The sequence below is a fragment of the Haliotis rubra genome, unplaced genomic scaffold (assembly GCF_003918875.1).
Source record: "Haliotis rubra isolate DU_JTF1 unplaced genomic scaffold, ASM391887v1 Scf55, whole genome shotgun sequence".
In the NCBI taxonomy this organism is placed as follows: domain Eukaryota; kingdom Metazoa; phylum Mollusca; class Gastropoda; order Lepetellida; family Haliotidae; genus Haliotis; species Haliotis rubra.
This window is the reverse complement of record NW_025767246.1, coordinates 1757121-1775281: the sequence shown is the minus strand read 5'-3', so window position 1 is coordinate 1775281 and position 18161 is coordinate 1757121. Positions and strand designations below refer to the sequence as shown.

The 18161-nt window shown below is 40.8% G+C and overlaps 1 protein-coding gene across 6 annotated transcripts in view; it reads right to left on the bottom strand.

The window, feature by feature from the left end:
• The window catches only part of LOC124253723 (sodium-dependent lysophosphatidylcholine symporter 1-B-like), a 45282-nt gene extending 27528 nt beyond the window's left edge, over positions 1 to 17754 (bottom strand). The window contains exons 1-6 of one of the 6 annotated variants that reach the window (XM_046687545.1): positions 10684 to 10746; positions 9845 to 9991; positions 9280 to 9344; positions 8926 to 9047; positions 8053 to 8179; positions 7295 to 7373 (exon numbers count right to left, since the gene is read on the bottom strand). In XM_046687545.1, the coding sequence (XP_046543501.1) occupies positions 7295 to 7373; positions 8053 to 8179; positions 8926 to 9047; positions 9280 to 9297 (346 nt within the window). In that variant the 5' untranslated portion in view covers positions 9298 to 9344; positions 9845 to 9991; positions 10684 to 10746. Of the gene's footprint in view, positions 1 to 7294; positions 7374 to 8052; positions 8180 to 8925; positions 9048 to 9279; positions 9345 to 9844; positions 9992 to 10683; positions 10782 to 12049; positions 12550 to 17716 lie in introns of those variants that run through there. The other 5 variants (XM_046687544.1, XM_046687541.1, XM_046687540.1 and 2 more) reach the window with 5 other exon arrangements.
• Between the last annotated feature and the right edge of the window lie 407 nt (positions 17755 to 18161).

Here is an 18161-nt window from a genome sequence, read left to right as displayed (position 1 = left end):
TAGAACTGAGTTGAGACAAGGCTATATAACTGAGTAGAGACAAGGCTAGAACTGAGTTGAGACAAGGCTATATAACAGAGCTGAGACAAGGCTATATAACTGAGTTGAGACAAGGCTATGTAACTGACTTGAGACAAGGCTATATAACAGAGTTGAGACAAGGCTAGAACTGAGTTGAGACAAGGCTAGAACTGAGTTGAGACAAGGCTAGAACTGAGTTGAGACAAGGCTAGAACTGAGTTGAGACAAAGCTATATAACTGAGTTGAGACAAGGCTAGAACTGAGTTGAGACAAGGCTAGAACTGAGTTGAGACAAGGCTATATAACTGAGTTGCGACAAGGCTAGAACTGAGTTGAGACAAGGCTAGAACTGAGTTGAGACAAGGCTATATAACTGAGTTGAGACAAGGATAGAACTAAGTTGAGACAAGGCTATAAAACAGAGTTGAGACAAGGCTATATAACTGAGTTGAGACAAGGCTATATAACTGAGTTGAGACAAGGATAGAACTGAGTTGAGACAAGGCTATATAACTGAGTTGAGACAAAGCTATATAACTGAGTTGAGACAAGGCTATATAACTGAGTTGAGACAAAGCTATAGAACTGAGTTGAGACAAGGCTATATACCTGAGTTGAGACAAGGCTATACCTGAGTTCAGACAAGGATATATAACTGAGTTGAGACAAGGATAGAACTGAGTTGAGACAAGGCTATATAACTGAGTTGAGACAAGGCTATATACCTGAGTTGAGACAAGGCTATACCTGAGTTCAGACAAGGATATATAACTGAGTTGAGACAAGGATCGAACTGAGTTGAGACAAGGCTATATAACTGAGTAGAGACAAGGCTAGAACTGAGTTGAGACAAGGCTATATAACAGAGCTGAGACAAGGCTATATAACTGAGTTGAGACAAGGATCGAACTGAGTTGAGACAAGGCTAGAACTGAGTTGAGACAAGGATAGAACTAAGTTGAGACAAGGCTATATAACAGAGTTGAGACAAGGATATATAACTGAGTTGAGACAAGGCTATATACCTGAGTTGAGACAAGGCTATATAACTGACTTGAGACAAGGCTATATAACAGAGTTGAGACAAGGCTATATAACTGAGTTGAGACAAGGCTATATAACTGAGTTGAGACAAGGATAGAACTGAGTTGAGACAAGGCTATATAACAGAGTTGAAACCAGGATAGAACTGAGTTGAGACACGGATATAACTGAGTTGAGACAAGGATATATAACTGAGTTGAGACAAGGCTATATAACTGAGTTGAGACAAGGCTAGAACTGAGTTCAGACAAGGATATATAACTGAGTTGAGACAAGGCTATACCTGAGTTGAGACAAGGCTATATACCTGAGTTGAGACAAGGCTAGAACTGAGTTGAGACAAGGCTAGAACTGAGTTGAGACAAGGCTAGAACTGAGTTGAGACAAAGCTATATAACTGAGTTGAGACAAGGCTAGAACTGAGTTGAGACAAGGCTAGAACTGAGTTGAGACAAGGCTAGAACTGAGTTGAGACAAGGCTATATAACTGAGTTGAGACAAGGCTAGAACTGAGTTGAGACAAGGCTAGAACTGAGTTGAGACAAGGCTATATAACTGAGTTGAGACAAGGATAGAACTAAGTTGAGACAAGGCTATATAACAGAGTTGAGACAAGGCTATATAACTGAGTTGAGACAAGGCTATATAACTGAGTTGAGACAAAGCTATATAACTGAGTTGAGACAAGGCTAGAACTGAGTTGAGACAAGGCTATATAACTGAGTTTAGACAAGGATAGAACTAAGTTGAGACAAGGCTATATAACAGAGTTGAGACAAGGCTATATAACTGAGTTGAGACAAGGCTATATAACTGAGTTGAGACAAGGATAGAACTGAGTTGAGACAAGGCTATATAACTGAGTTGAGACAAAGCTATATAACTGAGTTGAGACAAGGCTATATAACTGAGTTGAGACAAAGCTATAGAACTGAGTTGAGACAAGGCTATATACCTGAGTTGAGACAAGGCTATACCTGAGTTCAGACAAGGATATATAACTGAGTTGAGACAAGGATAGAACTGAGTTGAGACAAGGCTATATAACTGAGTAGAGACAAGGCTAGAACTGAGTTGAGACAAGGCTATATAACAGATCTGAGACAAGGCTATATAACTGAGTTGAGACAAGGCTATGTAACTGACTTGAGACAAGGCTATATAACAGAGTTGAGACAAGGCTAGAACTGAGTTGAGACAAGGCTAGAACTGAGTTGAGACAAAGCTATATAACTGAGTTGAGACAAGGCTAGAACTGAGTTGAGACAAGGCTAGAACTGAGTTGAGACAAGGCTAGAACTGAGTTGAGACAAGGCTATATAACTGAGTTGCGACAAGGCTAGAACTGAGTTGAGACAAGGCTAGAACTGAGTTGAGACAAGGCTATATAACTGAGTTGAGACAAGGATAGAACTAAGTTGAGACAAGGCTATAAAACAGAGTTGAGACAAGGCTATATAACTGAGTTGAGACAAGGCTATATAACTGAGTTGAGACAAGGATAGAACTGAGTTGAGACAAGGCTATATAACTGAGTTGAGACAAAGCTATATAACTGAGTTGAGACAAGGCTATATAACTGAGTTGAGACAAAGCTATAGAACTGAGTTGAGACAAGGCTATATACCTGAGTTGAGACAAGGCTATACCTGAGTTCAGACAAGGATATATAACTGAGTTGAGACAAGGATAGAACTGAGTTGAGACAAGGCTATATAACTGAGTTGAGACAAGGCTATATACCTGAGTTGAGACAAGGCTATACCTGAGTTCAGACAAGGATATATAACTGAGTTGAGACAAGGATCGAACTGAGTTGAGACAAGGCTATATAACTGAGTAGAGACAAGGCTAGAACTGAGTTGAGACAAGGCTATATAACAGAGCTGAGACAAGGCTATATAACTGAGTTGAGACAAGGATCGAACTGAGTTGAGACAAGGCTAGAACTGAGTTGAGACAAGGAGATAGAACTAAGTTGAGACAAGGCTATATAACAGAGTTGAGACAAGGATATATAACTGAGTTGAGACAAGGCTATATACCTGAGTTGAGACAAGGCTATATAACTGACTTGAGACAAGGCTATATAACAGAGTTGAGACAAGGCTATATAACTGAGTTGAGACAAGGCTATATAACTGAGTTGAGACAAGGATAGAACTGAGTTGAGACAAGGCTATATAACAGAGTTGAAACCAGGATAGAACTGAGTTGAGACACGGATATAACTGAGTTGAGACAAGGATATATAACTGAGTTGAGACAAGGCTATATAACTGAGTTGAGACAAGGCTAGAACTGAGTTCAGACAAGGATATATAACTGAGTTGAGACAAGGCTATACCTGAGTTGAGACAAGGCTATATACCTGAGTTGAGACAAGGCTAGAACTGAGTTGAGACAAGGCTAGAACTGAGTTGAGACAAGGCTAGAACTGAGTTGAGACAAAGCTATATAACTGAGTTGAGACAAGGCTAGAACTGAGTTGAGACAAGGCTAGAACTGAGTTGAGACAAGGCTAGAACTGAGTTGAGACAAGGCTATATAACTGAGTTGAGACAAGGCTAGAACTGAGTTGAGACAAGGCTAGAACTGAGTTGAGACAAGGCTATATAACTGAGTTGAGACAAGGATAGAACTAAGTTGAGACAAGGCTATATAACAGAGTTGAGACAAGGCTATATAACTGAGTTGAGACAAGGCTATATAACTGAGTTGAGACAAAGCTATATAACTGAGTTGAGACAAGGCTAGAACTGAGTTGAGACAAGGCTATATAACTGAGTTGAGACAAGGATAGAACTAAGTTGAGACAAGGCTATATAACAGAGTTGAGACAAGGCTATATAACTGAGTTGAGACAAGGCTATATAACTGAGTTGAGACAAGGATAGAACTGAGTTGAGACAAGGCTATATAACTGAGTTGAGACAAAGCTATATAACTGAGTTGAGACAAGGCTATATAACTGAGTTGAGACAAAGCTATAGAACTGAGTTGAGACAAGGCTATATACCTGAGTTGAGACAAGGCTATACCTGAGTTCAGACAAGGATATATAACTGAGTTGAGACAAGGATAGAACTGAGTTGAGACAAGGCTATATAACTGAGTAGAGACAAGGCTAGAACTGAGTTGAGACAAGGCTATATAACAGAGCTGAGACAAGGCTATATAACTGAGTTGAGACAAGGCTATGTAACTGACTTGAGACAAGGCTATATAACAGAGTTGAGACAAGGCTAGAACTGAGTTGAGACAAGGCTAGAACTGAGTTGAGACAAATCTATATAACTGAGTTGAGACAAGGCTAGAACTGAGTTGAGACAAGGCTAGAACTGAGTTGAGACAAGGCTATATAACTGAGTTGCGACAAGGCTAGAACTGAGTTGAGACAAGGCTATATAACTGAGTTGAGACAAGGATAGAACTGAGTTGAGACAAGGCTATATAACTGAGTTGAGACAAAGCTATATAACTGAGTTGAGACAAGGCTATATAACTGAGTTGAGACAAAGCTATAGAACTGAGTTGAGACAAGGCTATATACCTGAGTTGAGACAAGGCTATACCTGAGTTCAGACAAGGATATATAACTGAGTTGAGACAAGGATAGAACTGAGTTGAGACAAGGCTATATAACTGAGTTGAGACAAGGCTATATACCTGAGTTGAGACAAGGCTATACCTGAGTTCAGACAAGGATATATAACTGAGTTGAGACAAGGATCGAACTGAGTTGAGACAAGGCTATATAACTGAGTAGAGACAAGGCTAGAACTGAGTTGAGACAAGGCTATATAACAGAGCTGAGACAAGGCTATATAACTGAGTTGAGACAAGGATCGAACTGAGTTGAGACAAGGCTAGAACTGAGTTGAGACAAGGATAGAACTAAGTTGAGACAAGGCTATATAACAGAGTTGAGAGACAAGGATATATAACTGAGTTGAGACAAGGCTATATACCTGAGTTGAGAGACAAGGCTATATAACTGACTTGAGACAAGGCTATATAACAGAGTTGAGACAAGGCTATATAACTGAGTTGAGACAAGGCTATATAACTGAGTTGAGACAAGGATAGAACTGAGTTGAGACAAGGCTATATAACAGAGTTGAAACCAGGATAGAACTGAGTTGAGACACGGATATAACTGAGTTGAGACAAGTTGGAGACAAGGCTAGAACTGAGTTGAGGATATATAACTGAGTTGAGACAAAGAGCTATATAACTGAGTTGAGTTGAGACAAGGCTAGAACTGAGTTGAGACAAGGCTATATATATAACTGAGTTGAGACAAGGCTATACCTGAGTTGAGACAAGGCTATATACCTGAGTTGAGACAAGGCTAGAACTGAGTTGAGACAAGGCTAGAACTGAACTGAGTTGAGACAAGGCTAGAACTGAGTTGAGACAAAGCTATATAACTGAGTTGAGACAAGGCTAGAACTGAGTTGAGACAAGGCTAGAACTGAGTTGAGACAAGGCTAGAACTGAGTTGAGACAAGGCTATATAACTGAGTTGAGCCAAGGCTAGAACTGAGTTGAGACAAGGCTAGAACTGAGTTGAGACAAGGCTATATAACTGAGTTGAGATAAGGATAGAACTAAGTTGAGACAAGGCTATATAACTGAGTTGAGACAAGGCTATATAACTGAGTTGAGACAAGGCTATATAACTGAGTTGAGACAAAGCTATATAACTGAGTTGAGACAAGGCTATATAACTGAGTTGAGACAAAGCTATAGAACTGAGTTGAGACAAGGCTATATACCTGAGTTGAGACAAGGCTATACCTGAGTTGAGACAAGGATATATAACTGAGTTGAGACAAGGATAGAACTGAGTTGAGACAAGGCTATATAACTGAGTTGAGACAAAGCTATATAACTGAGTTGAGACAAGGCTATATAACTGAGTAGAGACAAGGCTAGAACTGAGTTGAGACAAGGCTATATAACGGAGCTGAGACAAGGCTATATAACTGAGTTGAGACAAGGATCGAACTGAGTTGAGACAAGGCTAGAACTGAGTTGAGACAAGGATAGAACTGAGTTGAGACAAAGCTATATAACAGAGTTGAGACAAGGATATATAACTGAGTTGAGACAAGGCTATATACCTGAGTTGAGACAAGGCTATATACCTGAGTTGAGACAAGGCTATATAACTGACTTGAGACAAGGCTATATAACAGAGTTGAGACAAGGCTATATAACTCAGTTGAGACAAGGCTATATAACTGAGTTGAGACAAGGATAGAACTGAGTTGAGACAAGGCTATATAACAGAGTTGAAACCAGGATAGAACTGAGTTGAGACACGGATATAACTGAGTTGAGACAAGGATATATAACTGAGTTGAGACAAGGCTATATAACTGAGTTGAGACAAGGCTAGAACTGAGTTCAGACAAGGATATATAACTGAGTTGAGACAAGGCTATACCTGAGTTGAGACAAGGCTATATACCTGAGTTGAGACAAGGCTAGAACTGAGTTGAGACAAGGCTATATAACTGACTTGAGACAAGGCTATATAACAGAGTTGAGACAAGGCTATATAACTGAGTTGAGACAAGGCTATATAACTGAGTTGAGACAAGGATAGAACTGAGTTGAGACAAGGCTATATAACAGAGTTGAAACCAGGATAGAACTGAGTTGAGACACGGATATAACTGAGTTGGGACAAGGATAGAACTGAGTTGAGAGAAGGATATATAACTGAGTTGAGACAAGGCTAGAACTGAGTTCAGACAAGGATATATAACTGAGTTGAGACAAGGCTATACCTGAGTTGAGACAAGGCTATATAACTGAGTTGAGACAAGGCTAGAACTGAGTTGAGACAAGGCTAGAACTGAGTTGAGACAAGGCTAGAACTGAGTTGAGACAAGGATAGAACTAAGTTGAGACAAGGCTATATAACAGAGTTGAGACAAGGCTATATAACTGAGTTGAGACAAGGCTATATAACTGAGTTGAGACAAGGATAGAACTGAGTTGAGACAAGGCTATATAACAGAGTTGAAACCAGGATAGAACTGAGTTGAGACAAGGATAGAACTGAGTTCAGACAAGGATATATAACTGAGTTCAGACAAAGATACAACTGAGTTCAGACAAAGATACAACTGAGTTCAGACAAAGATACAACTGAGTTCAGACAAAGATACAACTGAGTTCAGACAAAGGAAGAGGTAACAAGGTTTTACTTACGGTAGGCCGTGGCGGAGTCCCTCTCCTTCTGTTTGTTGCTGATGTACATAGTGAGGGCGGTGTAAGGCACGTGCAGACCCTACAACGAGGCATTCGTGGTTAGAAAAAAGAAATTGCTGATACAAAGAATTAAACGGTAAATTCATTCAGCTGTTCCAGTCGCTTTGGACAGGCGTCCCTCAGTTTTGTCAGAAAATTGGGTTCGAATCCCGGTTTGCTATTACTATGTTTCTTGGTTCGTTATAATGGTAAAGTGAGTATTCACTTTCAGGGTTACCCAGAATCCTAAGAATGTCTTACGAGGCGACAAACGAGATCAGGATGTCAGGTTCGCTGAGTTAGCTGGACGCATGCCTTCTTATCACGATTGCGTGGATCGATGCTCATAATATCAATCACTAGCTTGTCTGGTCGAGATTCGATTATTTGCAGAAGGCCGCCAAAAATTTGGAGTAGGTCTCAGTGCGGCGTTAAACAGCAAAAACGATCAAAGACATATTGAAACAATCTCAGCGTCCAGAAACATCTGGTGCCTGGAAACAACGGTTGAAATAGTTCTACACAGGATTCGTTTATCCGGACATTTGTTATTCCGGATGATTTTAAAAAGAACTCTAGCGTCAGGATTAAGCGAGTGAGTGAATCTTGCTTTACGCCGCTTTTAGCAATATTCCAGTAATATCACGGCGGGGGACACCAGAAATGGGCTTCACATAATGTACCAGGATTAAGAGGTTACGTTGTACATTTACACGTACCGAGAGCAGGCCTTCAAAGGCGCAGAACATAACGAAGTAGTAAGCCAGCTTGCCCTCATCTGACAGATCCGGTACGTACCACAGGAAGAAGTAGCTGACACAGGCGAAAGGGGCAGACAGAATGATCCTGAAGAAGAACCACAGTGTCAGGTAACAGGATGATGAACCAGAACAGTTTTTAATGTGATGAAATTAACATTTCAGATGACTCTTTTATTGTGTTTTCGAAAAGTCGCCTAAAACTCCCTTATAAAAAAGATGTTAACAGTGCATAGTTGTCTCCCTTGGATCCTATGACTTTGGGTTCGAATCACAGGATCACAATGATCATGGTTATTATTTTTCATTAACCGTGCTCATGGATTTTCACTAAGAGGGGAAAACGTGTAAGACCTCCACCACTTCTGTGCTTTCGTGAACATCCGGGTTACAACTGGTCTTCAGCAACCCATGCTTGTCGAATATTTGACTTAATGGATCATCGGAGGCTTGACTTGGTTGACACATGTCACCGTACCCCGACTAGGTAACTCGATGTTCATGATGTTAATCACTGGATTATTTAACCAAGATTGGATTACTTAGAGGATACAGTCATACAGCTGGGATAATGCCAAGTGTGGCATTAAAAACATCGTTTTGGGGGCTTTCTCCCATACCAAGGTGACGCACTGTGATACGTCTGTTTCCGTGAAGAGCTGGAAGATTAATAGTCACATGACTTATCCCACCGGGTTCCCATTTTCTGATTTGTGATCTGGACTCTATGCACAAGACCACACGCAACCACTAGGGCGAATACTCAGGTATTAAAACACAGAGGCCTAAAATGTACTACTGGTTCAGACACTGACGTCGTTTATGGAACCGCACCATGGTCGCATCTTCCCGAATCGGGTCTCGGTTCTGTTGACCAGATAGCCGCACATGGGGTCAGTGATGGCGTCCCAGGCCTTGCCTCCGAACAGGACGATGGAAATGTACTTGGGCGGGATCTGTCGACAAAATTGTGAATGAGTGAGTATGGTTTTACGCCGCTTTTGGCAATATTCCAGCAATATCACGGCGGGGGACACCAGAAATTGGCGTCACACATTGTACCCGTGTGGAGAATCGAACCCGGGTCTTCGGCGTGACGAGCGAACGCTTTAACCACTAGGCTACCCCACCGCCCCGGGGCCTCAGAAACGAGGTTTTATAGAGACTGCAATGTCATATCAACCTTACAGTGTAGCGAGGTGTCATTGCTAGCTCTGAATGAGTATACTTGGCGTTGAGGATATTCAGTACACCTGAAAGACCTTTTGATTTTATATCGTTAAATCTGAGTGGGGTCTTCATGTTAAATGGCGGCATGGTATTTCGGTGGGTGGGTGTGTGAGAAAGTGAGTGAGTGATCTTTTACACGGCTTTTAGCAATATTCCAGCAATATCACGGGTGGGGACACCAGAAATGGGCTTCACACATTGTACCTAGTGGGGAATCGAACCATAGCCTTAGGCATGACGAGCGGACGCTTTACCCACTAAACTACCCCACCGCCCCCTCTCACTATCAAACCAGCATTTGTCCGTACTTGAGCGAGCAACCAACTATCCATAGAATATCATACATTTCTTAGCCATGTTGCCTCATGAATGCACTGATCTAAAATACGACATTCGCCAAGTTAATGCTCAATACGGCTCATTTTTATCACCCCTGTCTGTGAAATGTAATTTATTTCTCAGCTCCCTGGGGAGTAAACAATTGTGTATTTTAGAAATGTAAACACACATAACCTGAACCGACCTGTGCGACTTCCAAGAGGAAGATATTGAGGTAGAAGCCGATGATGGTGGAGCAGATCTGGTATGGGGCGCCACCAACGGCGAAGCAGATCTTGCGTAAAATCGACAACGGCTCTTCCTCATCGTCATCTTCTCGGATCTTCAAGTACTGCAAAATAAGAGAGAGTGTGTTGATAATGTTTTACGCCACAATCAGCACTACTCAAGCAACATCACAGCTGCCAGTACATTGTCTATAATATGCTTGGCCATTTAAACCAGTGGTTGAAACAATGAGCAAAGTTCCAACTTAGAAAACGATGAAACACAATCAGCCAATACGTCTCAGTCACACGGAGCATGAAGTAACAGGGAGTCATTCTGACCCAGAATCCCACTGGTGTTATCAGGACAACATGCCAATTTGAAGTGGGTATTATGATCTATATCACTCGCTTGATAACGGCACTGGTGTCTACACCGAAACCTTGTATCCATTGTAGAAAGAAAACTGCACATCCATTAAAATTATTCCGCTTGCTTAAAACGTAATGATTATATTGTCTTAATTATATAATTATAGGTATGTAGAAAATAAATTAAAATTTTAGTGAAACGAAAGGTCGTTGATCGATCCTCTGGATTTCATACCAAATGACGTTAAATGAAGGTATATGTTGTTACCCTGCCTGGCGATTGGCAATAAAGCGATAAATGTGGACCGGCATGCTCGGAGTCGGCATGCTGTTTAGCGGCGACAGCGACCAAGCGATGTTAAACGTAAATTTACATTCCTCACGGACCGAGACCAAGTGTAGTATGGTTAATCATGCAAGTGAGACAATTTCAACCATGAGGTACCAGGGTTTGTCTGCTCTAACGTATTTAAACCATGTCTGAGAGTTGTAAGCACCTGTTGCTCTAACACCATTGTTTTGAAGACATTATTGCAATGTGTGAGTCGGCCCGTGATGCACGAGGAATATGTCCCGCGAAGCTTTTGCACGTGCACCTCGTGCTTTTCCGACTTTGGTATATTGCATACACATGACAGGCAGGTATATGGCTTCAGGCCCTCCCTCCAGACACCCGTCACGCCACTTTTACCTTGCCAATTGAACATTTAAATCTCAGAATTTTATTCAACTTAGGATAAAAGTTGTTTAACAAACGATCATAGATTCAAATCGCTATTATTGGTTTGTATTACAAGGGGGTAAGTGCAGTAGATGGAACAGTGACACAAATGCACGTGCGGTACGTGATGAGCGTTAACTTAGACCAGCCCTACTTGTTCTCGGTGTTTCATCCAATGTGCATACCCCCTTGTAATACAAACCAATAATAGCGATTTGAAACTATGATCGTTTGTTAAACAACTTTTATCCTAAGTTGAATAAAATTCTGAGATTTGAATGTTCAATTGGCAAGGTAAAATTATGAGGATTCGCAATCTTAATTTCGCTTTAATCGCTTTAATCGATTTACGTTTTTGTTTAGAGTGAAATTCATCTGTACGTTTTCACTGCAAACAGACTATACACTGTCACTGTACCTAAGGTGATGCTGGTACCGCACGTGTATACAATCAACATTACTTAGCACACAGATAAACTTTGATGGTGGAAATACATTCAATGCACAGAATTTGCTTATTAATGCCTATGTGTTGAAGAATGAGCATTTTTAAAATCGCGCGAGGATGTCGGTAACTCAAAGTCTGGATGTCGGTAACGTGCAATGAATGATGCTGGTAACACATACTGTCTTGCTTTAGTCGGTAAACAGAAATTGTCGAGTTATGTTTAAACACAAAGGAGACACAAACATCAGTTCTTATGTTTTACACAGATGTGTACTGCTGCTACATTAACAGCGTGAGCGACTGTTCTGTACGAAACCCCCTGTTCCTACGCCCCTGTGGGTAAAGCAAGGACTGGTCGGCTCGGAGTCAGTATAATGTATCTGAGTGGGGTATTCATGCTTAACTACGGCATGGTATCTCAGTGGGCTAGCACTATAAAACCAGCTTAAGTCTGGGCTAGTACAAGTAGCCACCCATACACACGCATGCACGTCGTCATATGAGCAAAATATTCTAGTATGACGTTAACCCCATTTCACCTCACATCTTTTGACGAATACTGTCCACTATGTGAATTATATTTATATAAAGACAGATAAAATAAAACAGATTAACAAGTATTCTTTTTAGAAAATACTTAACTATTATTTCCACAGAATTTCGATCCATACGACCACATAGTCACCTGATCTTGTTCCCGACGTCTGTTTACGTCATCAGCTGGTGTGGCCCCATTCGGGACTCCGCCTCTCTTTCTCATAGTGACGACATTGTCGTCCGCTACATCCACAGATTCAGCAGGTGGTTCACCCTGTCTGACGACGTCGACATTAGCACGGGCAATATGCGTTATTTCAAGACTTGGGCCGCGAGACCCAAGTTCAAGGTCACCGTCAACGTGAGACATTCCGCCATTTTCTATCCCGACTTCGGTATCCGAAAAAACAGCAAGTGTTTTTTTAACAGTCAATATCACCATGGTATCTGAATCTAAATGGTTTACTTGCCCTTCTGTTTTTAAACTCCTGTGTCCATTTTGACCGGTCGCGCTTGTAATTGAAGGAGCATTATTTGGTGGTTCACCGAGGGCAGCATGAGACATATCGCCCATCTTGATCGTACCGTTGTTTGTTTGTGGGACGTCAGCTGTCCTGAATGTAATCCAAAAGTACAGAAGCACGTGTCTGTCGGCTCTATCTGTCTGGCGGTTGAACCACAGTTAAAGATAAAGAGATGACGATGTTCTCAAGTTGAAACACATCTCTTTCTTATCGACTTGATATGTGTTGACTGTCACTGTTTGATGTGAATCACAGGCGTGTCGTCGGATGTGTATATTGTACCCATGGTTGCGTGCGTGTGTGTGTGGGCAAGAAGACTTCGTATACTGCATATAAATTGCACATGTGTTCCAATGAGGTGTGTATGTCTGTGTGAGTGAGTAAGGTTTTACGCCGCTTTTAGCAACATTCCAGCAATATCATGGCGGGGGACACAAGAAATGGGCTTCACACATTGTACCTATGTGGGGAATCGAACCCGGGTCTTTGGCGTGACGAGTGGACGCTTCTATGTTTGCGTGCGTGCGTGCGTGCGTGCGTAGGTGAGAAGACAAAAGCTTGTCTCCCCACGAGAAGCCTATCTGTTCCTAGTTTGAGTGAAGGCATGTGTGTCAGCGAGCAGACTTCCTATACTGTTGTGTGTTCGTTTATTTGTTGAACGCCACACTCAGCAATATTCCAGCTCTATGGCGGCGGTCTGTAAACAATCGAGTCTGTACCAGACAATCGAGTAATCAACATCATGAGCATCGATCTGCAAATTTGGGATTCGATAACATGTGTCAACCAAGTCAGAAAGCTGACCACTCGATCACGTTAGTCGCCTCTTACGATAAGCACGGGTTACTGAAGATCAATTCTAACCCGGATGTTCACGGGTAACGTCACATTCACGTCTTCCCGCAAAGTGTACGTGACAACAAAGTATCAGTGTGGGTGCGAAATAACCACTGGCCCGCTAGCCCGTGGCTAGTAAAAAATCCAGTCGGGCCAGTAAATCTCCACTGTCACTGGCCCGACTGGCTAGAGAATTTTCATGGGGTCATTTTTTATATATATCAAGCTCTCCGACTTGTTAAGTTATAGTACACTTGTAAATTATGCAAGAATATGGCCTGATAAATGATGGTATTTTACTTTTTGTAATCTTTTGCTTAGTTTAAACATTCAAATATTGGGCTAATGAATTATTTTTGGGGCTTGCCACTTTTAGGCATAGCTACTAGCTAGCCCGACTAGCAGCAAAATTTGGAAACTATTTCGCACACTGAATTTTATATGACATGATGTAACAGAGTGGGACTGGAAACACGTGGAAACGGAACGCGTTTCGTTTAAAACCAACGAGAAACATAACGTAATTATTTGACCTTGGGTCCACAGTACACAATGTTACATCAGTCTGTCTAATTTTCATATTGATAACGGTCACGCCAGCGAAAAGGTCAAGTGGTTATTTATGTGTCATGCTGTTTGTTTTGATGTAACGCCGCCCTCAGCAACATTTCAGCTGAGAGACAGCAGTTTGTAAAGAATCGAATCTGAACCAGATGATCCAGTGATTGAGATCATCAGCATCGATCTACGTAATTGGGATACGATGACATGTGTCAACCAAGTCAGTCAGCCTGTACACCCGATCCCGTTAGTCGCCTCTTACGACAAGCATGGGTTGCTGAAAAACAAATCTAACCTGCACCTTCACAGCTTGTCATGTCAAGTAGTGACACATGTGTGTATTTTGTCTGGGTGTATTCAAACTGTCATGTGCCAGTCTTTCGAGTACCACGTTATCCACACAACACAAAGTAAAACAACAGCGTACAGGATGCAGCAGTTTGTGGACGACTTCTAGTAAAAAATAAGAAAAATTCCATAAAATACAAGCGACAAAAAGAGATTCATAAACATTGGAACTGTTCCTTAACGCCAAGTCCAGTGTACGATCTCGATCCTATCATAAGCATGCGTGTATGAATTACCATCAAATGGTGATGACACACAGTTTTCATCACAAACACATGCAGGTGCAAGGCAAATACGGGTATTTGTCGCTGATACTTAAAATTTGAGATTTTAATGTTAGTTAGTGAGTATGGTTTTACACCGCTATTAGCAATATTCCAGCAATATCGCGGCGGGGGAATCCAGAAATGAGCTTCACACATTGTACCCATGTGGATTCTAATGTTAATTGTCAATGGTTTCGGGCGAATTTCTCAGTTCACATACTGACCATGTTTGTGGTATAATTCAGTTATAAGTCACTCATATCAAGTCGTTTGATACACAATATCGTGTGTGATACTGACATACCATTGTTTATGTAATTTTTTCAGGCCTTTCAATGGGAAAGAACTACGCAACATCAGTTGTGCATTCTGTGAAGGATGACTTCACTAACTGACTTAACCCTCTCTGAAAGGCATTCAACAGTCAACATTTCAGTGTTATTGAGTCTGTTTGTAAAATGTTTTCTGAAAGGTCACATGGATGTATGGGTTATCAAAGAGAAATTGTATGCACTTCTGTCAGTTTTAAACATATTGTACATAACGTGACATATTTAGTATCTTACATTTGAAAATTCCCGGGAGGTTTTAGTAGGCCAGAATTATTTACATATAAACTTTATATGCATGAAATTTGTCAGAACGTTTACGGCACCGATGACAATGGGAGTGAAAAAGTATTTTTGAGCAGGAAGTATTTCTGAACGGGATCAGATCAAAACGGCCATACACCAAAACGCCAGTAATCAGAGCCTTGAGTCTATGAAATAAGGGACGTGTTATAAAGACCTAAAACTGGAATCTGTGATTGGAGATATTTGACACATGACCTGACACTTGGTCTGTGAGACGGCCAATGTGTGATATGGGAGGGACATGTGTCAAGAGTCTGTGAAATGGTTGATGTATTTTAGGATTTGAGACAGGGACTGCGAGATGGTCGATATGTGGTATTGGACCTCAGACGGGGGCTCAGATATGGCCGAGGTGTCATGGGTCAGGAGACTCGTGTTTGTGAGATCATCATATGCATGTGATTATGGCCAACGAAATCTGACGATGGTGACATTAAGATGACATTGATTCAGCCACACAGTTATCAAGAAGCCTACCGATGCTATTATATTTCACTATTTCAACACTCCATTCGTCACGTTGTACAAATCCCAGGTACCATATTTCCTCTATAAATACCAGATTTGGCAAGGTTTTGAAACAAGACATTATATTTTACAATTAATGGATTCTCCTCGTTACAATTGAATAAATACATGTTTATGACATTACACTGACCCTTACGTCACAAATACAAAAGAAATAAAGAACGTAATAACCAGATCATTCCTGTATTATAACAGTAAACTGTAACTATAACACCCAGACCTACGTTCCTCGGAGCAACCGATCGTAATGCTAAGCACGACTAAAGAAAATATTTCAATATTGTAGAAAATCTGCAGGTTCACGCTAAGAGGGCTTTGGGCAACATGGCCCATAGGTTTGTTAGACTGACTGACTGAGTTTGGATTTACGCCGCTTTTAGCAATATTCCAGCAACATCACGGCGGGGGGACACCAGAAATGGGTTTGTTAGAAATGTTTCTTAATTGTTTAACACCGAAATATTCTGTAACAAATATTCTGGCGGTTTATGATAATCGAACCTGAACCAGACAATCCAGTGATTGACATTATAAGCATAGATCCACGCAATCAGGATGCAAAGACATGTTATCTACCAAATCACTAAGACTGACAATCCGGCACATTCAGTCTCCCCTTACGACAAACATGCATAGCATGGATTTCTATAGACTAATGCTTAGTCTTTGAATATTTATATAATTTTGATAGTATTATTAGTAACAAACAAGCCCATTTAAATTGAAAAGGAGCCCCAGGGAGACCAGAGATTCAGAACCTGAGGAAATCTAGACTTGCTTTATTTAGGGCTTTAGCACTGCAGAGAGGGCTTGGCAGTGGTACAGACTAGGATTTCTAAAGCCTTACCCGGAATCCCAACACGAGGAACTCCCAATGGAGAAACTACGATAGCGTGTACCGCGTCTCCATTACACAACTGTCACAGACAGACAGACAGACAGATTACTTATTAAAGTCTCACCCCTGTTATACATATATAAAAACTAATTAAACATATAATTACATAATGGCCATTCCATACGGAATTATGAGAGACTAAATTTCTTAAAAGATTGCTTGTACATATGTTATGAGTAACAATAATTAAAAATTATATAATACGGATTTTCTCCTTTTTAAAATAACATGGCAGGTTTTGGCAGCTATAAAACAGATATTGCTATTAGACAGGATAAAAGCAGTTTTTTGTATATCAGTAAGATTACTATAATTCTGACATAGGCTATCACAAGTATTTAAAAGACTAAAACGTCCATCACTATAAACCGGACAATTAATTAAAACATGAACTTCGTCTTCAACACAGTGTTTACAATAAAAACATTTTCTGTCGTTAAGTGGGATATTGTTATATCTACCCAGCTCAATATTAATTGGTGCAGTGCCGCATCTGAACTTAGCATATGCACTTCTGTATGGGCGGGGCATGGGATGAGTTACGTCACATGTACCCATACTCCATGCATCAATATACCGGTAATTTTTAATTAATCAATTCACCCGTAAACATATTGTGTAATGAAATGCCCATTCAGTTCTAACAAATACATGACATTGTCGATACACACACAAAAAAGTCCAATACAGTCGATACATATTACTTTCGTCAATATGCTGATAGCAAATGATTGACATACCACTATCAGACGAACAAACAATTATGTTTTTTCAAAAACGGGCGAGCTAATATCAGAACCCTTAATCCAGTAACCTGAAAAATGAGACCAGTATCTCGTCGTGATAGCCCATTATGGAGGGGTGTTTGAACTTCACAGGTTTGGTTCCTAATAGTTGTTAATGAATTATTTGAGTCTTGACACACACCACATGATCAATGGAATAAACAACAGGAAGGATTTTCACATGATCAACTAGAACGTCCGTCTCGATAATGACTGGTGTATCGCTTGTGTGTTGAGATCGTTGGCTGGCGTTAGATGTTTAAGAATCATAGCTAAATAACGTAGCTCATATGAAATACGTTGTAAACTCTACGTATATGTCGTACCAACATTGGCACCGCCACAGCCGTTACCACTAGACAATATCACTCATATAATTTACATATTTACCTTCCTCATCGTGCCTGCCCTGTGCCCTTTGACCTCCGTCAGCACGTGACCTGGTTATCGTATCACTAAGCAAACAATGACGCGCGCTGTCGACAATTTGAATTTGATCTACTGTATTTCGGAATATTTGCTTGGAGAAACAATTTGGCCACGTTTTCAGTGACACAGTGTAATTTTTGTGCCTAGATTAAACTGAAATTTTATTGAAGCGTATTATTGCCGCAGTCTAAAAGGTGTTTAACATCTTCATGGACGATCGTTACTCCACCACTTCGTCGATGACACTAACATCAGCGTAGACGATACTTACATCTACGTGTATATCATAACCTTCTTAGAAGATATCGCTAAGTATTAGGTATCATCTCAGTGACTTTCAACCTTGATGTGTCTTTATTCACGTACTATCAGAACATTCAGTAAAGTAAATCTTCATTTAAATGTT